The sequence below is a fragment of the Trichechus manatus genome, unplaced genomic scaffold (genome assembly GCF_000243295.1).
Source record: "Trichechus manatus latirostris isolate Lorelei unplaced genomic scaffold, TriManLat1.0 scaffold00097, whole genome shotgun sequence".
Taxonomy (NCBI): Eukaryota; Metazoa; Chordata; class Mammalia; order Sirenia; family Trichechidae; genus Trichechus; species Trichechus manatus.
Window position 1 is genome coordinate 3334381 of NW_004444033.1, and position 22608 is coordinate 3356988.

Consider the following 22608-nt stretch of genomic DNA (forward strand, 5'->3'; position numbering starts at 1 on the left):
CAAGGCAAGGATCCACCGACCATTTCCAGGCACCGCCTGTCCCCTCTTCTAGGCGGGGCCGCATACGTGCGTCGGGGCACGTGAGTGCGGGCTGCAGTGCGCGCGCTCGTCTCGGGTGGGCGGGTGCCTGCGGGTCCCAGTGCGCGTGCGCATGTCTCGGGGGGCGGGGCCGGGTATAAGTAAACCTCGTGGCGGCTGCTTGGGGCAGGGTTTTCCGCTGGTGGTGGCATTCTATGTTTAGGGCTCTTTCGGTGGAGATCCGGCGCTGCATGTTGGCTAACTTTCCTTGCGACTCCTGCACGACCTGCTGTACAGCGAACGAGCCACTCGGAGCCCTGCCTCCACGAGGTGAGCAGCCCCGACCTGAGATCCTGGTCCCCGGTTCCCCGCCCGGATCCCTCGGGCTGCAGGCCCAGCCGGCCGCGCTCCATTTCGGGCTGGGGCTCGCTCCTCGCTGCCGCCCGTCGGGATCCACAGTCAGCCCCCCCGGCCCCGTTTTCTCCTGGGAGAGCCTTAGCTAAAGTTCTGAGCCTGTGGGTCCACGTAGCTCACCTCGTCCTCGCTGGTGCTGGGCGTCCGTATCCTGTCTCCCCAAAGCTCCCTTAACATCTCCGTCCTGTCACTGCACTTAGAGTGCTGTATGGTATGGTCACTGCCTGTTTTCTTGCCTATGTTGCCCCTAGACTGTAAGTTCCATGAGGGCAAGATTCATATATACAAGGTTTACCCCGAACCTTCCAGGGTGTCCAACACATTGTAGATTCAGGGTATATTTGTGGAATGAGTGAACTTCATCCTTTTAGGGTTATTTTGAGTTTCAAAAAGTTTATGGTTAAAGAAAGACCCAGTGCATAGGGGACACTGAGCTTCTGTTAAGGATGATGGAAAATTTTGAGAATGGTTAATGGTGATGGTTGAACAGCATGACGAACGTAATTAATGTCACATGTGAAGATTGTAGACCTGGCACATGTTCTGTTATCTATATTCCTAACACACACACAAAAAAGTTTCTGCTTAACTCAGTTCTGACTGAGATGTGGAAGACTTCTAGGCAGCTTGCTTTTTCTAGAGCATGTTCTTATATCTCCCCTCCCTATCAACAAAAGGACTCAGTCTGTTCTTCAGGAAGGTTACTCTTCCCTGAACTGTGGCACAGGGACTGTGCATTGCTCCTGGCAAGAACAAAGTCTTCAGGAGAAATAAAACTTTGTAGACATGCTCTTGAATTCATCCAAGAAGCAAGACTGGCCCTGCAGCCGTGAAGTGTACGGTGTAAATACACTCAGAGATTCTGCTGTGGAGGAATGCCTATTGGTCGCTGCCTGCTTGACTGGCCAGGCCTTTCCCTTAGCTCCACAGGGAGAGAACGGTCAGGGCCAGATGCTTGCATATCCCAAAAGGCTGTAGATTAACCTCTCCTCTCTTTCCGTAGGATCCAGAAGCAGAAGGCAGCTCTAGCAGCTTTGCAGAGGAGTGAGATCCTTTCAGCCATGAGGCATATGTTGAACCTCTACTTCTTGGGTGTCGTGCTGACCCTGCTTTCCATCTTTTTTGGACTGATGGAATCACTGGAGGCCTTACTGGAGGGTCCATCAACTGGGACCTCCTGGAGCACCAGAGGTCAACTAGCCAGCCCAGAGCCCCCCAAGGGCCTTCCAGACCGTCCATCTCAGCCCAGAGGGTTGTGATAAGCCCTCCCTCCAGCCAACATAACCTTGAACACTGGTCAAAATGCATCCCGCCAGGTGTCCCAGTTCCTAGGGAGGCAAGCTCAGAGCAGCAGTGTTATTAGAGAACTGACTGTGACTAGCCCCTTGAAGGGCCCTCTGTCTGGATGCTCCCTGCCCTGGAAAGGAGCCTGTTTGACCCACAGGTGTGAGTGGTTGCCTGTGGCCGTGGAGTGGAGTAATCTCAGTCTTCTCCCCAGGGTCTGCTATATGGTTTGCTGTCCTGGGCAGGGTGATTCCAGCTTCTCTCAGTGGGGGTTTGTGCTGCAGCTTCGGCTGTTGGGAGATAGTGATGTTTTCCCCCTACTCCCTAGACATCTTCCCAGAGCTGCCTTTGGACTTGGGTGTCTTGCAGTCAGTGGATTTGGTGTTCGGCCCCTCTTCCATGAGACTGCCTCTGCGTTTGGATGACAGTCGATATGTGGGTCAGCTGTGAGGACAGGGAAGATGGAGCATTCTCGTGTTTTACATTTCTAAGTCACTCCTCTAACATAGTGTGTGTGCGTATGTATTGGTCTGAAGTGGGTGGTAGGGTAACACAAAGCCTGCTCGAGACATGGGCATGGTGGCCACCGTGTGGCTTAAATGAATTTTTCTAATGCAATAAAGTTGAATATGTTTTCACCCTGTGTCACGTTGGCTTCTGCCCTTGAAATTAGTGGTAGGGAATGAGCTTCATTCCTAGATGTGAGTTTTAACAGTTTAAAACTTTTTTTTTTTTTTAAATCATAATGGTGTTTAATATCAGCCACAAACATATTTTGAGAAATAAGATGGTTAAAGAATATATCTGGAGTACATTTATCATGTATATATACATATACACACACATATACATTGCTCAAGCTATAAGAATACCAAAAACACAAAACAACTCTCATATGAAATGTTTAAAACAGTAACAAGTACATTGTTATTGTTAGTTGACACCGAGCTGGCTCTGACTCATGATGACCTTATGTATTAACAGAATGAAATGTTACATGGTCCTGCACCATCTTTATGATTTGATAACGAGCACAGGCAACCTCCAACTTAAAAATAGAAATACTTATGCATATATTTGTTTTAATGTCAGTTATCTGGGCCTTGGAACATACGTTCCTAATAGAAATGATGTGATCAGATTGCCATCTCATTTATCAAAACTCTACCTTCTTGTTTTTATGAAGAAATATCCCTGGTTATAGCTGGGGCAGATTGGCAACATGTCCATCTACTTTACTCTTTCCTACCTTTGAACGCTACTTTAGAAGGGATGTCTTAGTTATCTAGTGCTGCCATAACAGAAATATCACGTGGATGGTTTTAACGAGGAGAAGTTTATTTCCTCACAGTCAAAAGTAGGCTAAAAGTCCAAATTCAGGGCATTAGCTGCAGGGGAAGTCTTTCTCTGTCGGCCTTCTCATCAGTGTTCACCTGGACTAGGAGCTTCTCGGCGCAGGGACCCCGGTCCAAAGGCACTGCTTTCTTGATGGTATGAGGTCCCCCTGTCTGTCTGCTCACTTCTGTCTTTTATATCTCAAGAGATTGCCTCAGGACACAGTCCGGTCTTGTAGATCCAGTCGTGCCCTACTAACACAACTGCCACCCATCCTCCCTCATTAACATCCTAGAGGCAGGTTTACCACATACAGGAAAATCACGCAGTACCAGGAATCGTGGCCTAGCCAAATTGATACACACATTTTTTGGGGGACATAATTCAAACCATGACATTCCACCCTTTGGCCCCCCAAAAAATCACATCCTTGCGACATGGAAAACATATTCACCCCATCATATCATAGCAAAAGTCTTAACTCCAAGTCCAAAATCCAAAAATTCCTCTTCATCTATGAAATCTAGAATACAAGTTATCTGCTTCCAAAGGTACAATGGCAGAACAGGCACAAGCTAGACATTTCCATTACACATGGGAGAAACTGGAGGGAAAGAAGTGGTAACAGGCACCAAGCAAGTAACATATTACATTAGCCCTCAAGGCTTTGAAAATAATCTGTTCTCTGAGACAATTTACACAATAGCCCTGCCCTCCAGACTCTAGGTATTGGCCCCAGTCTCTGGATTTTGAGTGGAGGCCCCTCGGCCCTGGGCTTCAGCTCTGCCTTCCAGGCCCACTGGGACAGCAACTCTGCTCCCTTGGCTTTAGGTGCACCATTTTCCTACTCCATCTGAGTGACAACTCCACCCTTAGAAGCACCAGAGGCCATTGCTCCACCCTTTGAAACCCCTGAGGTCATGGCCACACCTTCTGAGGCTGAAGCAGCTTGGCTTCTTGTGTCCCTTGTCTCTTCAGCTTCTGTTTCCTGTGGCCTCTTGGCTCTGGGGCCTCACGCCCGCATCTGCCCTGCTGGGGCAGGTGTTCCAAAGCTCAGTAGCTCCACCGCTAAGTGCCGGGAGGCACCCCACTCCGCCAGGAAGCCTCCTGCACACAGGCAGTCAGCTCTCTCCGTGGGTCAGCTCCAGCGCCATCTTTCACTGGTCTCCTGGTTCTGCTGCTGTTGGTTCTCTGCTGCTGCTGCTTCTCTGCCGCTGTAGATTCTCTGCTGCTCCTGGTCCTCTGTCACTGCCGCACATCTATCCATTCACAGTTTTAAAACCGCCTCCACATTCTAGGTATCTGTTAGAGCAGCACCCCACTCTCTCAGTACCAAATTCTGTCTTAGTTATCTAGTGCTGCCATAACAGAAATACCACATGTGGATGGTTTTAACGAAGAGAAGTTTATTTCCTCACAGTCAAAGTATGCTAAAAGTCCAAATTCAGGGCGTCAGCTCCAGGGGAAGTCTTTCTCTCTCTGTCGGCCTTCTCTTCAGTGTTCCCCTGGACTAGGTGCAGGGACACTTGGTCCAAAGGACGCGCTCTGCTCCCGGCACTGCTTTCTTGATGGTATGAGGTCCCAACGTTTTAAAACTTTCAAACATGAAAGAGTGTACAGCACTTTGTTTAAAACACATAAGGTCAATAAACCTGAATTTAGGGGTGGAGGCAATAAGGTCTGTTCTGTATCAACCACTGTCTGAGCCTAGACCAAGACGATTACAGTCCTCTCATGACTCTGTCCATCTCTAAAGAAGAAAGTGATCATCTTATCCAGTCCCTCACCTCAGCCTCTGGGGGAAAAGGACCATCTGTCCAGTAGGCCCTTGCCTTTTCTTCTGTACTCTTAAATGCCTTTTGATTATCCACCCAAGTGACTGCTTGATTCTGATTGTTCTCAAGGTCAGCTGGTAAAATGTCAGCATATCACATGATTCTTTCTGCTCTCTCTCTCTCAGATGTAAGCAGTTTGGCCTTTACTCAAAAATGAACTTTTTTTTCCTTGTATCTGCCACTCCTCCATTCCCTACCCCATTCAGGCGTATTGGCTCCTTTGCTTGTGGTAAAACATATCTGCACTCTTCTCTTGGTGTGTGAGTCATTCTATGTATAATGAGTTTGATTTGCTTTCGCTGGAGGGTAAGAATGGAGAATGGTGTCCTCTGCTTCCACAAATACTTCTGCTAAACCAGTTTTGCTTCCAGTGTGTGTGTGTGTGTTTAAATCTTTTTTTTTAATTGTACTTTAGATGAAGATTTACAGAACAAATAGTTTCTCATTAAACAGTCAGTACACATAGTGTTTTATGACATTGGTTAACAACCCCACGACATGTCAACACTCTCCCTTCTTGACCTTGGAGGACCTTTTTTTGGTGAAAATATACATAGCCAAAGTTACACCATTCCAAAAATTTCTACGTGTACAATTCAGTGACATTGATGACATTTTTCTGGTTGTGCTGCTAGTCTCACTATCCTTTTCCAAATTATTCCATCACCATTGTCTTCAACTCACTGTCCGCTAGGCTTCCCATCAAATCCTTTGAGTTGCTGTTGTCAATTTGATCTAACACAGATAATTCTTTTTTTTTTTTTTGTACAAAGATGAAGGTTTGCAGAACAAATAGTTTCTCATTAAACAGTACACACATTGCCCTATGACGATTGTTAACCCCACAACATGTCGACCCTGTCCCTTCTCACCCTTGGGTTCCCTATCACCTGTCCCCTCCTGCCTTCTAGTCCTTGTGCCTGGACTGCTGTGCCTCATTAGTCCCGTTTTGTTTTATGAGGCTGTCCAATCCCTGGCTGAATGGTGAACCTCAGGAGTGACTTCACCACTGAGCTAAAAGGGTGACCGGGGGCCATACTCTTGGGGTTTCTCCAGTCTGTCAGGCCAGTAAATCTGGTCTTTTTTGTGTGAGTTAGAATTTTGTTCTACATCCTTTTCCAGCTCTGTCCAGAACCCTCTGTTGTGATCCCGGTCAGAGCAGTCACTGGTGGTAGCCGGACACCATCTAGCTGTCCTGGACTCAGTCTTGTGGAGGCCGTGGTAACTGTGGTCCCTTAGTCTTTTGGACTGATCTTTTCCTTGTATCTTGTTCTCTTCATTCTCCCTTGCTCCCGAAGGGGTAAGACCAGTGGAGTATCTTAGATGGCTGCTCACAGGCTGTAGACTGTAGAACACTGTCTTTATAAACTTGTTATGCCAGTTGAGCTAGATGTTCCCCGATACCATGGTCCCCACAGCCGTCTGCCCAGCAATTCAGTCCCTCAGGGAGTTTGTGGAGCTTCCATGACCTTTCCTTGTAAAAGTTGTGCTGGCTTCCCCAGTATTGTGTGCTGTCTTACCTTTCACCAAAGTTACCACTTATCTGTTGTCTATTTAGTTCCCCCGCCACCCCTCCCATCCCTCGTAACCAACAAAGATTGTTTCTTTTTGTGTATAAACTTTTACATGAGTTTTTACAGTAGAGGTCTGTAGTGGATTGAATTGTGTCCCCCCAAAAATGTGTGTAGCAACTTGGCTAGGTCATGATTCCCAGTATTGTATGATTGTGTGTGGGGATATATGCCATTTAAACATGGCTGCACTATTGACAACTGCAGCCCCCACAGGCCTCTATGCTGCACAACATGTTGAGACTTGCCCGCAACATGTTGAGACTTGTCACGACTGGTTTTCCCAAACCTATTGTCCCTTTACTGATTAGCTTGTTTACCTGAATTCCTTCTCCCTTGCCCACACCCAAAGCCCTTTGTTCTGTTATTTGCTTCACTGCTTGCTGTATTGACTATAAATAAACTGCTGGGACTGAAGCCGGGGTCGACTCCTCAGAGTGACCCTCCTGGCCCCACTTCTCTGTAAGAGTTGGGTTTGGCTACTGTCTTCGCCGCCCCGACATTCGCCACCGCTGCAACAGATGGTGCCCCGTGTGAGGATTCTGTAGACATCCTCGCACTCAATCCCTGAAGGTGGTAAGTACAGGATGCGTCCGTTTCGGGCAGCTCTTACAGCCCTGGGAGCAGCGGCGTTTTTCCGCAGGCGGAACTTTCCCGGACGTTCTCATCTCGGGCTGCTATAGCCCCGGGAGCGGCGGGGCTTTCTCGTAAGCTCCCTCAAGGGATTTCAGGCTTCGGGCCAGGAGCTTTCCTATCACTCTTTCCTTCATTTCCCTATTCCTGCTCACTATGGGGAATTCTCTTTCTCCTGAACAACATCAACACAAAACCCAGTTGTTGGGATTGTTAAAGGACTCTAAGCTTAAGGTGTCAGAAGAAGCCCTTACCCAACTTCTGCTTTTAATTGAGTCTGCCTGTCCTTGGTATCCCTTGCGGGGAAACCTTGATGTAGAAGCATGGGAACATATCGGTAACATCATTCGTGACATGAACATCCCAGCTTCAGTTCTTATTGCTTGGCATCACTGCCGCCTCGCTTTACAGCCCCTACAGGCAGCTCCTTCTGCTCCCTCCCCTAGTAAAGAAAATGTTTATGACCCTCCTCTTTCCACGCCTCCCAAGGCTGATTTCTCTCAACATGAGTCTCTTATGGAAAGATGTTTGTGGGAGGGCCGTGAGAAAGAGGGGTTTATCCTGTCATTCAGGGATCAGGACCGCCCCGGCAGGATGGCCTTGACTTTCAAGTTTTTAAAGAACTCTGTAAAAGCATGATAGAGAATGGTTTACAGTGTTCCTTTACAAAAGGAATTGTAGAAGCTATAGGACAAAACTATGAGATGACCCCCTGGGATTGGAATGTTTTAATGCCAACAGTCTTACCCCTGCTCAATTTAGCGTATGGAGTCAAGAATACAAGGAACATTGTAACCTTTATGCCATGGACAATCTTAACCATAATATCCCTGTTAGTCTTGACATGCTCCTGGGTGTTGGGAATCATTCCACTCCCCAGGCCCAGAGTCAGATGAATAGGCAAGCATTCAGTCAAGCCTCCGATGCTGCTGCCAAAGCCTGGAGTAAAATCCCTGACTCCAGAACACCCACCGGCTCATTCGCCACTATTCGCCAAGTGGCAAACGAGACTTACATTGATTTTATCAACCACCTCCAAACGGCCATTTCCCGACAGGTAGATAATCAACAAGCAGCTGAAGTTCTTTGTCTCCAGCTTGCTTACGAAAATGCTAATGCTGACTTCGAGCTGTTTTAGCCCCCTTAAAGGCACAGAATCTTGATTTAGCTGAAATGATTACAGCATGTCAAAATGTTGGCAGAGAAACTCATAAGGCACAAGAGGAGAGACGGGAGAGAGGAACAGGAGCCAAAAACAAACAAAAAAATTGTAAGGGAGCTTGCTATCGGAGTGGTGAGATATGAGACTGAGAAATGGGGAAAAACAAAAATGAAAAAAGGAAAAGGGCAAAAGAAAAAAATGAATAAATTCGGAAACTGGAAAATGAAGAAAGACAAAAAGGGAATAAGAGAGAGAAGAAAGTAAAACAAAGAAACAACCAAAAAAATAAAAATAAAATAAAAAGCCCCCAGGGATGTCCTTGTGCGTCTGCGCAGAGCAAGGGAGTAGCTTCCAAGCCGTGCAGTACTGCCTGGTTAGAAGGGGCTCCCAAGCTGAGAAAAGAAAAAGAAAACAAACAAACAAAACAGAACAAGTCAGAGCAAACAAACAAACAAAAAAGCCCCGGAGGTCCCACCAGCGTGGCAGCATGGGCTGGGAAGCAGTTTCCAGTCGAGCAGTGTTTTGCAGCCTTTCAGGAAGCAACAAATATGGCACACGGAGCCAGGTATTTGAGAGAAAGGAGGGGGAGGTGGTGAGAGGTAAGGAAGAAATCTAAAGAAACAGAAAAAAGCAACACCAGCAGCCAACAAAAGGCACTCAGGGAGCTGGCCAGTGCGGGCGGGTGGAATCCAAGTGACACCGGGGTAAAGCTTGTGCTTCCCAGCCAAGAGACTGGCTGCAGGAAGCAGAGGAGGCTAAGTGGGGGTGAAGAAGGGTGGGGGTGGGAAAGCATATATCGCCGGTTACTGGTTGTTCTCTCTCCTGCTGGAAGCTCCATGAAGCTGCTTTCTTGTACCCCCTGTTCGCTGATCTCATATAGGAGTCCAAGATGGAGGATCTGTGCTGCGGTAGCTGATAGGGGACCTCTGCGTGTATCTCTCCTTGCTCTCCGTTTTCAGTTAGTTTCTTATTCCATTTGGTGCTTGGCTGAGTTCTTTATCTCTTCATTTGATGCTTAGGGTTTCGGGATTGACGTATGACTCTGTTTGACTTAGTTTTTCTGATCTTTGCTGCGGAGGGATGGCATGGTGCTTCTGACTATAGCACCATGTTGCCCGGAAGTCCTCCAATGTGTTTTTAAAGTTAAGTTCCACTATCCGAGAATCCAATGGCTTGGGCATCACTTTTATTTATTGTACACCCTGGTAGTCATTAATGCTGTTTACCAGGTGTTGTGGATTAAATTGTGTCCCCCAGAAAAACCTATCAACTTGGCTAGGCCATGATTCCCAGTATTATGTGATTGTCCACCATTTTGTCATATGATGTGATTTTCCTACATGTTATAAATCCTACCTGTATGATGTTAATGAGGCAGGATTAGAGGCAGTTATGTTAATGAGACAGGACTCAATCTACAAGATTAGGTTGTGTCTTAAAGTCAATCTCTTTTGAGAAGTAAAAGAGAAGTAAGCAGAAAGGGGGACCTCATACCACCAAGAAAGCAGCACCAGGATTAGAACATGTCCTTTGGACCCAGGGTCCCTGCACTGAGAAGCTCCTTGACTGGAGGAAGGTTGATGACAAGGACTTTCCTCCAGAGCTGACAGAGAGAGAGAAAGCCTTCCCCTGGAGCTGGCGCCCTGAATTCGGTACTGGAAAAGTGAGATGCTGCTCCGACAGATACCTAAAATGTGGAAGCTGTTTTGAAACTGAATGGATAGAGGCTGAAAGAGTTTCAGAGTGCCTAACTGTAAAAGCCTAGATTGCCTTGAAGAGACTGTCGCTGGAATTATGGACATCAAAGACAATTCTGGTAAGGACTCAGAAGGAAATGAGGAGAGCTGTTACACTGGAGATGGCACAGATGGCAAGAAGCAGCAGCAAAACCTGGAGACCAGTGCAAGACAGTGCTAGAGCCAACCCATGGAGAGAGAGAGCTCAGTGCTCTCCTGCTTTGGCAGGAGGCTTCCTGGTGGAGTAGGGTGCCGCCGGGCACTTATTGGTGGAGCTAGTCTTGCTGACCCACAAATCAAGAGAGTTGAGTGCCTTCCAGCTGAGGTTTACTGGTGGAGTGGGGTGCCTCCAGGCACTTATCAGTGGAACTGCAGAGCTTTGGCACAGTTGCCCCAGAGGGCAGATGTGAGCTGCGAGGCCAAGGGCTGAGAGGCCAAGGAACGAGGAAGCAGAAGCTAAAGAGACAAGGAACACACGAAGCAGAGCTGCCTCAGTCTCAAAGGGTAGGGCCACAACCTCTGGGGTCTCAAAGGGTGAAGTCATGGCCTCTGGGGCCACCCGAATTTGAGGGAGCAGAGTTGCCATTCCAGTGGGCCTGGAAGGCGGAGCTGAAGCCCAGGGCTGAGGGGCCAACACCCAGAATCAGGAGGGCAGGGCCGTTGCCTAAATGGTCTCAGAACACAGAGGATTATTTTCGAGGCTTGAGAGCCAATGTATATGTTCTGCTGACTTGCTTGGTGCCTGTTATCCCTTCTTTTCCTCAAGGATCTCCCATTTGTAATGGAAATGTCTATCTTGTGCCTGTTCCACCATTGTACTTTGGAAGCAGATAACTTGTATTCTAGATTTCACAAATGAAGATGAATTTTTTTGGATCTTGGACTTGGAATTTATTTAAGTCTTTTGCTATATGATGGAGTGAATGTGTTTTACATGTGGCAAGGACATGAATTTTGGGGGGTCAAAGGGTAGAATGTCATGGATTGAATCATGTCCCCCAAAAATATGTGTCACCTTGGCTAGGCCATGATTCCCAGTATTGTGTGATTGTGCACATTTTCTCATGTGATTTTCCTATGTTTTGTAAATCCTACCTCTATAATGTTAATGAGGCAGGATTAGAGGCAGTTATGTTAATGAGACAAGACTCGATCTACAAGATTAGACTGTGTCTTAAGTCAGTCTCTTTTGAGATATAAAAGAGAGAAGAGAGCAGAAAGACAAGGGGACCTCATTTACCACCAAGCAAGGAGAGCCAGTAGGGGAGCTCATCCTGGACCCGGATGAGCTGAGAAGCTCCTTAACCAGGGGAAGATTGATGACAAGGACCTTCCCCTAGAGCCGACAGAGACAAAAAGCCTGCCCCTGAAGCTGGAACCATGAATTCAGACTTCTACCCTCCTAAACTGTGAGAATAAATTTCTCTTTGTTAAAGCCACCCACTTGCGGTATTTCTGTTATAGCAGCACTGGATAGGCAAGACACCTGGTATTTCCAGCTTCCCACCTTTTGCACCACCCAGGGACCAATTAATACATAACCTTATTTTACATGGATTTTGTTTAAAAACATTTTACTTAATATATATTCATTAACATTGAACTTGTAGTCAACAGCACTATAACCCATGCCTGAAAGAAGCTTATCTAACACATGTGTTTTCTCTGTAAGGCACATCACAGCTTTCTTTTAAGATTACTAGGCAGCGCTTCAGCGCTATTCCTGGGGACCATTTGAAACAGATCATCAATAAGCACAAAAATTCTGTGAAAAATTTGGCACTGAGTAGACCACAAACAGAACATTTGTTACAAGGTGGGAGCCTGGTAGCTGTCCAGCCATAGTCTGAGGGGGATGATGAACACCTCATCTCTCCCCAACTTCATGAAACCTGAAGAAGAGGTCCTTAGTGACAGTTTCTGGCTCTGGTACCAAGGATGGGAGATAGTTGGGGGAGGGGAGGAGTTGGTGCCACTACAATGCTGTGCTAGTAAATGTTTAGCAACCAGCTCTCCAAGGGAAAATACATTTATGCATATATATATATATATAAATACTTTTTTGTTGTTGAATTTTTTTATTGTACTTTTAGATGAAGGTTTACAAAACAAATTAGTTTCTCGTTAAACAATTAATACACATATTGTTTTGTGACATTGGTTGCCAACCCCATGACTGTCAAAACTCTCCCCTTCTCGGCCTTGGGTTCCCCATTGCCAGCTTTCCTGTCCCCTCCTGCCATCTCGTCCTTGCCTGAGCTGGTGTGCCCATGGAGTCTTGTTTTGTTTTATGGGCTTGTCTAATCTTTGGCTGAAGGGTAAACCTCAGGAGGGACTTCAGTACTGAGTTAAAAGGGTGTCTGGGGTAAATAATAACTTTTTATTATAAATTTCATATAGTCAACTGATTCTCACAGGAAATTGTTATTGATTTTTTGTCAAACTCTTGTATACGTAGATAACCTATGGTTGCAACTAATGAAAAAGTTGCTTCATGACGAGCAACGTGAATGTTAGCTGATACTTCATTTACATTGATAAGACGGAAGTGAAATAAAAAGATGTACGTTGGAACTTCATTCGTCAATGACTTGAGCAACTTCTTTGCTAAAGCAGATAATGGTTTTCAAATACTGGATAAATATTTCCTCAGATTTTTTTGTGTCCACAATGTAATAGCTACAGAAAAAAAACAAAACCCATGGCTACCCCATGTGTTACAGAGTAGAACTGCTCGGTAGGGTTTTCTTGGCTGTAATCTTTATGGAAGCAGATTTCCAGACCTTTCTTCTGCAGCATCACTAGGTGGATTCAAACTACCCACCTTTAAGTTAGTAGCTGAGTGCAAACTGTTCGCACCACCCAGGGACCTATAATAGCTACAGAGACACTTTTAAACAGAACCTGTATCATTAACATTTTTCTCCATCACTGTAGACACTCAATGAAACAGTAAATGAAGCCCTGATTTGTAACATTTGCTGATTTCCATAGTGTAAATAACTCCCCACATGGCAGATTTCAAGCTCGCTCCCAGCCTGAAGTTACTAAACACACATTGGGAAGAGATGTGCCCTAGCACTCCATTAAATACTGTTTCTACTAGACAGACACAATAGATGCAAATAACCTCCGAGCAGTAAAATAATTCGAAAGTGATGAGTTTGGGATACTTATTACCTTTGTTTTTAATAAACTTATTTACTTATAAGTGTATATAATTTAATTTTTAATAATGGCTGTGTTTAACAATTAGCTCACAAAATTATTAAAACTTTGTTGGCTCTCACAACTTGTTTTGAGCTGGTTCCAGCATGCCATGGTGTCAGTACTTCTTCCTTTTCCCACTGTTTTCAAATGAATAAACCTCTTTTCTTTGTTAACTGTCCAGTATTTTTTTTTTATAAAAAAGAAGGCTCATCATGAGATGGGGTAGGGAAATTTGGGATAAACGGCTCTCTCCTGCCCTTAACTCCTCTGGCAGGTCAGGGACTGGCTTTGGGTGAACAGTTCATGCTTCCAGAGGGTGTTTCTGGGAGGCTTCACCGTGAGGGAGAGGATGAAAGGCTGTGAGTTTCTGGAGAGCCATTTTCCTCACCTTTGGGAAAACGTTGCGTGTTTGAAAAGCGGGAGAGGCTCCGTGACTGCTGATTTGTAGCTAGTGAGAAGGGAGGAGAAAAGAGTCCTGCTTATCCTCAATTCCTCCTTTCCTCTTCTCTTTTCCCTTCCCTGTTGTTTGTTACCCATCACATTCCTTGATGTCATTCAAGCCATTGTGAGCCCACAGGCTCTTCCACCCTGGGGGGTGGCGGTGTAGCCCATGCGTAAGGAAGGGAGGTGGGCTTGGAGGGCTGGGGGAGCAGTGGTCACACCAACACCTTGGAGTTGGGCTGGGTCTGCGTGGAGCCCTAGAGATGTCCCCCAGCCTATTCTTCCCAAGAACAAATGAGCAGGATTAGGGGCCTCCCGCCTGAGGTCAGGGAACCAGGCCCTGGAGTGGAACTTGGGGTGGAAAATGGCCTTCTTTGTCAACTGATTCATTCTCCAGAATTCAACTTGTTCTCCAGCTCTATGGTGTTTGAAAGCAACTTTATCCAGGTACCCTTGTGTAGCTCAGGGCCAGCTCTCCTTCCCTTTCTAAAACCTGTTCCCTGGGGTTAGCAAGAGATACTGTGGCCTGTGAAAGCCCTGGGGAAGAAAATGAAGCCACTAAGGCTAGAGAAAACCAGAGGGTCTGGGTCCCACGGTCACCTCAGTCTGTGTCTACAGTATCTTGGAGCTACCTATACCGAAGGTAAACCAAAAAGCCCAAACCAGTTGCCATCAAGTTGGTTCCCACTCATAGCAACACCATGTGTGCAGAGTAGAACCGCACTCCATAGGGTTTTCAAGGCTATGGCTTTCGGAAACAGATCGCCAGGTCTTTCTTCTGAGGAGACTCTAGGTGGGTTCAAACCACCAACATTTCAGTTGGTAGTCGAGCACTTAATCGACTGCACCACGAGGGACTCCTGTACCAAAGCTACAGGTAGGGAATAGCTCGATACCCTGCAAAAGGAGAAATCAGATCTCACTCTCCAGGCAGGGTCCACAGGCACCCTTCCTGGGACTAGTCCAAACAGGATGGTTAGAATGAATGAAGTGTGCAGCTCGAATCCCTGCTCTGAAATCCAACCTCCACTCCCTGAGATGGTTTGAAAACAGCCTTGTGTAACAGCAAGGCCACTGGGTAAATCAGCCATGCCGAAGTTCTTCCCACCCCCAGAAAAGTGATAATATGACCAGTGGAAGTGAGCATCTGTGGCCTGGGGAAACTTGGAGCCACTGAAAGTGTGGAGTGGTCATTTTAATATGTATCCAATCTTACTAGGGTGCTGCTTGTCTCCCTCTAGTGGTCCAGCTTGAATTTATGAACCTGTGCTCCTTTGCAAAAAAAAAAAAAACAGTATCCCATGTGTGCCAGAGTAGAACTGTGTTTCGTAGGGTTTTCAATGGCTGATTTTTCAGAAGTAGATCACCAGGCCTTTCTTCCAAGGCACCTCTGGAAGGACCCACACCTTCAACCTTTTGGTGAGCAGCCGAGCACTTTAACCTTTTGCACCACCCACGGACTGACTCCCTGTGTTTTGTAGTGGATATGCATTTCATCCCACAATATGGGCTCGAAGAAATATAATTTTTTTCAGAATTTCCTTTTCTTGAAGCACCATCTGATTGGATTTGTGGACCATTCTATTTCAGTCATTCCTGGGGATTTCCCTTGCCCCCAGCCCCACTGCATGGCCCCAATGGCCTCACAAAGTCTAGGACACTGGGGAGACAGCCCTCTGGTCTTTGGAACATAGGGTTACCCCTTATGTGTTCCTTACCCTGGTCCCTGTGGTTCCTCAGAGTTGCTTCCCTGCTGGCCTGAACAGTGAAGGGTGTCTTAGCCAAGACTGAATACCCAGTGCCTTGTATGCCATCTCCCTGTCCTTCCACGGCCCCTAAGGTAGAGCGAAAGAGCCTAGTAACCACCCAGACCCTCCCTCATCCTGGAGAAAGCCCCCAAATCTCCCTCCAGATGGGCCACCTGAGCCTTCCCATTCAACAGGTCTTGCCTCATTCTCCACCCTTTCTGAAACTTTGCACAAGTTTTCTTCCAGGCCATTAGAAACCAATGCTGGCTTCTCCCTGTGGGTGGGGGGAAAAATTTCTATGCCACACGGCTCTTTCTTACTAGTACATCCATTTCCAGTTAGGTAATGCAGAGGACACAAAGACATCCAGCACATGGTTCCTGTTGCCAGTGAGCTTAGCGGTGATTTGGGGAGACCAACAAAAAGGATTGCTAATAGGTCATGGCCAGCCCAGCATGCTGCACACCTACAAGAAGCACAGGTGCTCCAAACCTGTCACCAAGATGTAGTGCCCCTTCCTACCAACCTTCCACCCTTCACTTTTCTTTTCTCTGACTTATGTATCTGGGGGCTGATTTCCAGGTCACTAAGCCCGGAAAATGGATGAATGTTTCTGGAGGGTCTACCACCGTGGTCCTCGGGGTGACCTCCTCTGTGCCCTCCTTGCCACTCCCCAATGTCCTCCTGATGGCCACGGTCATCTGGCCCCGGGGTCCTTTTGCCACCTGGAGAAAACCTGGTGATGCCCCAGTCATCACCCTCAGCAGGTAAAGAAAAGCTTGAAGTGGGGCAGCAAGAGGATGGGGTGGTTGACTGTTCTGTGCATTGTTTTGCAGCTGGGTTTTAGATAAAAAGGAAGGGCAGTGTTCTTTAGTGTATGCACTATGTAGAATTCATTTATTCATCAAATACTTATTTAGCACCTACTATGTACTGAGTGGAGCCCTAGTGGCCGGTGGTTAAGAGTTTGGCTGCTAACCAAAAGGTCGGCAGTTCGAATCCACCAGCCGCTCCTTGGAAACACTATGGGGCAGTTCTACTCAGTCCCATAGAGTCACTATGAGTCAGAATCGACTCAATAGGAATGAGGTCTTTTTTTTTTTTTTTTAATGTACCCAGCACTGTGCTTAAAGCTGAGGCTAGAGCAGGTCACGTTCCTTGTCTGGTGGAGCCTAGTTTTCAAGGATCTTAACTTCCTTTATTTACATTTATTGTATCAATACAGTTTAGGGAATTTCCAAAGAAAAGGTGAAGATTGTGAAAGTCATACTGGATTTCAAGGTATTGAGATTGAAAAAAAAAAAAAATACTGGAGATCTAGGAAACAAGGAGGTAGACAGTCCATCCTTTTCCTTGCCCTTTCAACTCAGTGTTTTTTGCCAGAAACGTCCTGAGAGAGGGCAGAAAGAAGCCCAGAAACAGAGTCAGAAAACTGTAGTTCCAGTTTCTACTTAATGAGATCTAAACTTGGGCAAATCACTTAGCTTCTCTAAGCCTCAGTTTCACAATCTGTGAAACGGAAAGAATACTTACCCTTCCTTCATCAAAGGATTGTTGTGAGGATTAAATGAAGTATTATACATCAAATACTAGCCATTGTTATTGATGTGGACATATTATTTAATAATAATCCAGCCTGTGAGCCTTCTGTCTTGGGGTCTCCCAAGCACAGAGGGGAGGCTCATGATCAGAGTCAGGCTCTAGGTAGGTGCCAACAAGGTTGATTAAAATCATGGGCTCTGCTATGGATTTCCCAATTGTGTTCAGGATTCTGCCCCTGAAGTACGTGGAGATGCAGGTCTGTGACCGGCTTCAGCGCGTTCTGAGGGTGAGGACAGTGACTGAAAAGATCTACTACCTGAGGCTCCACGAAAAACACCCTGAGGCCGTGTTTCAGTTCTGGACCCGCTTGGTGAGAATTCTGCAGAAAGGCCTGTCCATCACCACCAAAGACCCTAGGATCAAATTCACTCACTGCCTGGTGCCCAAGTTGTCCAGCAGCTCCACTGAGACAACAGTAAGTAGCTCCCTCCATACTATTTAGCAGAAATGGTTGATGGGAATGGACAGCATATGACACCATGAGGACTGATGGGTATCAATATCTGGTGCTGTGCGGGAAGAACAGAATTCTTAGTTTTAAGTGTTACTGATATTTTCATGGGACAACTCAGTCAATTGGCATCATGAAGTTCATGTTCTGCATCCTAATGAGGTGATTAGCATCTGGGGTCTTAAAAGCTTATAAGCAGCCATCTAAGATTCTAAGATACAACTATTGGTCTTTACTAGTTAGGAACAAAAGAGAAAGAAGGAAATCAAAGTCTCAGAGAAGAAACTAGTCTACAAGTCTAACAGCCTACATGAGCCAGAGCCTCATCTACCCTGAGACCAGAAGAACTAGATGGTGCCCACCTACCACTGCTGACTGTTCTGATCAGGGCCACAACAGATGGATGCTGACAGAATGGGAGAAAAACATGGAACAGAGCTCAAATTCTTAAAAAGTCCAGACTTAGTGGACCAGTTGCGACTAGAGGACTTCCTGAGACTATCACCGTGAGATACTCTTTAAACCTTGAAATGAAACTATCTCCTGAGGTCACCTTTTAGAGAAACAACAGACTGGCACACAAAATAAAGGATGTTATCCATTAGTACAGTGCTCCATTAAAAAACCATCTATATGAGGACTGATGGACCACAAGTACCACAGCCTCCACCAGACTGAGTCCAGCACAGCTATATAGTGCCCAGCTACCACCAATGACTGCCCTGACAGGGATCACAATAGAGGGTCCCGGACAGAGCCAAAGAAAAATGTTGAAAATTCTAACTCACAAAAAAAGACCAGACTTACTGGTCTGACAGAGACTGGAGAAACCCCAAGAGTATGGCCCCCAGATACTCTTTTAACTCAGTACTGAAGTCACTCCTGAAGTTCACCCTTCAGCCGAAGATTAGACCGGCCCATAAAGCAAAATGAGACTAAAGGGGCACACCACCCAGGGGCAAGGACGAGAAGGCAGGAAGGGACAGGAAAGCTGGTAGTGGGGAACCCAAAGTCGAGAAGGGGAGAGTGTTGACATGTCATGAGGGTTGGCAATCAATGTCACAAAACAATATGTGTATTAATTGCTTAATGAGAAACTAATATGCTCTGTAAACCTTCATCTGAAGTACAATAAAAAATAATAATAATTTTTAAAAAATCTATATGAGACCAAAAGGTCAACAATTACTCTAAAGCAAAGATGGGAAGATAAGGAGGCAGGGAAACTAGAGTACTGGAAATGGAACAACCAGAACACAATTAAAGAGAAATATTGACACACGGTGAAAAAAGTAAGTAGTATCACTGAGCAAGCTGTATAGAAATTGTCAGAGGGGAACCTAATTTGCTGTGTAAACTTTTACCAAAAACACAATAAAATATTATTAAGAAAAACAAAAGTCAGTGATATGCACACACCACACTGAGGTCTACAAAAGTAAAAAGCAAATTAACTTTCTTAATAAGAGCTATGAAATACTTAACTCACTTAAAAAATTGTTGTCAGTTTCTTACTGTTTTCTTTTTCAGTATTATTAAAGTAATAATTCTCACTGAAGAAAATCAGAAAAGCACAGAAAAATCAGTCCTGCATCTATCCAGCCAGAAGCAACCACTTTTAACATTTTGGCATATTGCCTTCCAGCCTTTCTTTTTAATTAACTTTAATTCACATATCTGAGGACATTAATTATATATACATTTCTGAATCCTGCTTTTTCCATTTTATATTTTAAGCATTTTGTTGCCTTTTAAAAGCTCTTTGTAAATATCATACTACTCAATTGCATGAACAAATTAAAATATACTTAACCAGTCCCCTAATACTAGACATTTAGGGTTGTTTATGATTTGTCCTTATTGTAAATAATGCTAACACAAGCATTTACGTATATTGTCCACATTTATAATGGTCTTCTTGGGCCAGATTTTTAGAAATAGAATTAGTAGTTCAAAAGGCATAAACATTTTTAAGGCTGTTGGTGCATATTGACAGATTGCTTTCCATAAAGGTCATGCTAAATTATATTCTCACCATTAATGTGAGTATCTTTGAGGGTGGGGCCAAGATGGCAGAGTAGTCAGACGCTTCTGGTGGACACTCTTACAACATAGACTTAAATCAACAGGTGGTTGGATTATATATGGCAATCTGGGAGCTCTGAACATCAAAGGCAGAGTTGAGGGACCGGACTGAGTGGCGGGGGAGGGGAAGACGGTTCCGAAGCAGGGAGGAGTTGCCAGACCTGACCTGGCGAGAGCCTGACCCATTCAGGCCTGATCAGCTCGGGGGTGAGCTGTGAGGCAGGCAAGCAGCCATGCTTGGGAGGCACGTTTTCCGCACCAGGAGAGACCCAGCACCAGAGAGTCTACTCGGCCACCCAGAACCAGTGAGAGGCAGCCCTCATCAGCAAAAGATAAGTAATTGCGTACGGCCTACTATGCAGATCAAAAACACCCCCCATAGGGAAAAACCTCTCTCCCATTTACCTCCCCATTCCCTGCTTGGCACTGGGTCTGGGACCGGCTTCAGCAATTGCCGAGTCCCCTGGGCCGGAAGTAGGGTCTGTCACATGCTCGGAGCCATTCTCCCTGCCTTGGAAAGTGAACAAATTAACAAAGAGGAGAAAAAATAAACTGCCAGCTCCCCTAAGCCAGGAACCCAGGGTAAGCATAGCTCCTTTGCCTAGGCACAGGCATAAGGGATCCACAGACTTTGAGTACCTTTCCCCCTGCATAGACTTCTGTGGGCCCATCTCAACAGCGTAGGCCCTCATTACCGCAGTACAACAGGGTGTATAGTGGAAGTCTAACTTCAACTGTTTCAACTGTGAAGTGGCAGGTTCTTGACATTTGACACTACTCTGCCCATTAAGCAGGGTCTTCACCTACTCACATCAGGGGACTGAAGACTGGTGGCTCCACCCATGCCACCTAGCCACCTGCAATAGAGGCCCGTGAATAAGATGTACCCCCCAGTCCTTACAGCCAACAGCATTAGGTGCTCATAGTCCAGCTGCAAAACCCACCACCTATGTGCTCTAGGGAACAGGGACACGCCTTCCTCCTGGACACTCGGGGGTGGCCGTCAGCCCCCTGCCTTGCTCAAACTGTGTCCCCCTGCTGCAGCCAGATGCCTGTCCCTACACCAATCACCCATGCCTCTCTAGGACTGTAAGTGAGGGCCTGCCCCACACACTTGGTGGCTATCTACCTGGGGACCTGAGCTGAATCCGTACAGGAGGAGTGGGTGGGCTCCTGAGCTCCAATACCTAGTAATAGATCTAACCACCCGGTGACAGGACATTAGAGCTTCAAAGGATGCCAATAATCAAACTAGCTCATACGAGCAGCCTATTTGGGCATATCAAAACAAAACAAGAAGCTAGGACACAGTAAGCAAACATAAAATAAATAAATATAATAACTTATTGATGACTTGGAGACAACAGTCAATATCAAACCATATAAAGAGGCAGACCATGATGGCTTCAGCAAGCTCCCAAAATAAAGAATCTAGAAATTTTCCAGATGAGGAAAATTTCTTGGCATTACTGGAGGCAGAATACAAAAGATTAATATACAGAACTCTTCAAGAAATTAGGAAGGAAATTAAGCAAAATGCAGAAAACTCAATAGAAGAAATTAAAAAGATTAGAGAAGAGCATAATGACAAATTTAACAGGCTGCAAGAATCCATAGAGAGACAGCAATCAGAAATCCTGAAGATTAACAGTAAAATGTCAGAATTGGACAACTCAATAGAAAGTCGTAGGAGCAGAACTGTGCCAATGGAAGTCAGAATTAGTGAGATTGAAAATAAAGCACTTGACACCAACTTATTTGAGGAAAAATCATATAAAAAGATTTTAAAAAATGAAGAAACCCTAAGAATTATGTGGGACTCTTTCAAGAGGAATAACCTATGAGTGGTTGGAGTACCAGAACAGGGGGGATAACAGAAAACACAGAGAGAATTGTTGAAGATTTGTTGGCAGAAAACTTCCCTGATATCATGAAAGATGACAAGATGTCTATCCAAGATGCTCATCAAACCCTACACAAGGTAGATCTCAAAAGAAAGTCACCAAGACATATTATAATTAAACTTGCCAAAACCAAAGATAAAGAGAGAATTTTAAGAGTGGCTAGGGATAAACGAAAAGTCATCTACAAAGGAGAGTCAGTAAGAGTAAGCTTGGACTACTCAGCAGAAACTATGCACGCAAGAAGGCAATGGGATGATATAAATAAAGCCTTGAAGGAAAAAGAACTGCCAGCCAAGAATTATATATCCAGCAAAACTGTCTCTCAAATATGATGGCCAAATTAGGGCATTTCCGGATAAACAGAAGTTTAGGGAATTTGCAAAAACCAAACCAAAATTACAAGAAATACTAAAGGGAGTCCTCTGTTTAGAAAATCAATAACATCAGATAACAACTCAAGACTAGAACACAGGATGGAGTAACCAGATATCAACTGTGATGGTTAAGATTGTATGTCAACTTGGCTAGACCATTATTCTCAGTGTTTTAGCAGTTGTATAATGTTGTAATCACCCCCATGATGGAATCTGTTGAGTGGTACTGGCGGAGACGGGGCCTGTGGCAACTCACCGCCCTCTCAGTTTCATCTCTCTGCCTTCCGCTCGTTACTTTCTGCCTGCTCACCTTGCCAAGGTTTTTGGCTTGTTCCAGACTCAGCAGCTGCCTCTTGTTGTCTCATCTCCGGTTCATGGGACTTCAGCTAGCAGCATACCTATTTATCTTGGAATTCTTCAAACTTCTCAGCCTGCAAGCAAGGGTCCAGTTCCCCAACCTACTGACCTTGGGTTCGCCAGCCCCTGCAGCTATGTGAATCAGGAGAAACCTTGTTGTCTTGTCTGCTGATCTTGGAATTTATTGACCTTCACAGCCTGTGAGCGGGAGCCCCTCTCCGACCTGCCGACCTTGGGTTCACCAGCTTCTGTGGCTACGTGAACTGGGAGAGGCCGCTACCCTGATCTGTGGACTTGGGACATTTTAGCCTCTACAATTGCGTTAGCTATTTCCTTGATATAAAACTCTCTCTCTATATATTTATACGGTTTACTGGTTTTGCTTCTCTAGAGAACCCACCCTAAGACATCAACCCAGATAGGGAAGTCACAAAAGTAAATCAAAGCT

General features: G+C 45.6%; 2 protein-coding genes across 3 annotated transcripts in view; both read left to right on the forward strand.

Moving 5' to 3' along the window:
- Positions 1-216: 216 nt before the first annotated feature.
- On the forward strand, positions 217-2246 carry HILPDA (hypoxia inducible lipid droplet associated). The gene is made up of 2 exons (XM_023737080.1): positions 217-348; positions 1436-2246. Exon 2 carries the CDS (start codon positions 1494-1496, stop codon positions 1689-1691), a length of 198 nt encoding a protein of 65 aa, XP_023592848.1. The 5' UTR covers positions 217-348; positions 1436-1493; the 3' UTR covers positions 1692-2246.
- An 11687-nt stretch (positions 2247-13933) lies between these two features.
- GARIN1A (golgi associated RAB2 interactor 1A) overlaps positions 13934-22608 on the forward strand; it is a 19600-nt gene continuing 10925 nt past the window's right edge. The window contains exons 1-3 of one of the 2 annotated variants that reach the window (XM_004382638.1): positions 13934-14091; positions 15954-16154; positions 17155-17404. In XM_004382638.1, coding sequence (XP_004382695.1) covers positions 13934-14091; positions 15954-16154; positions 17155-17404 — 609 coding nt within the window. The remainder of the gene's footprint in view (positions 14092-15953; positions 16155-17154; positions 17405-22608) is intronic. The other variant, XM_004382639.1, reaches the window with a different exon arrangement.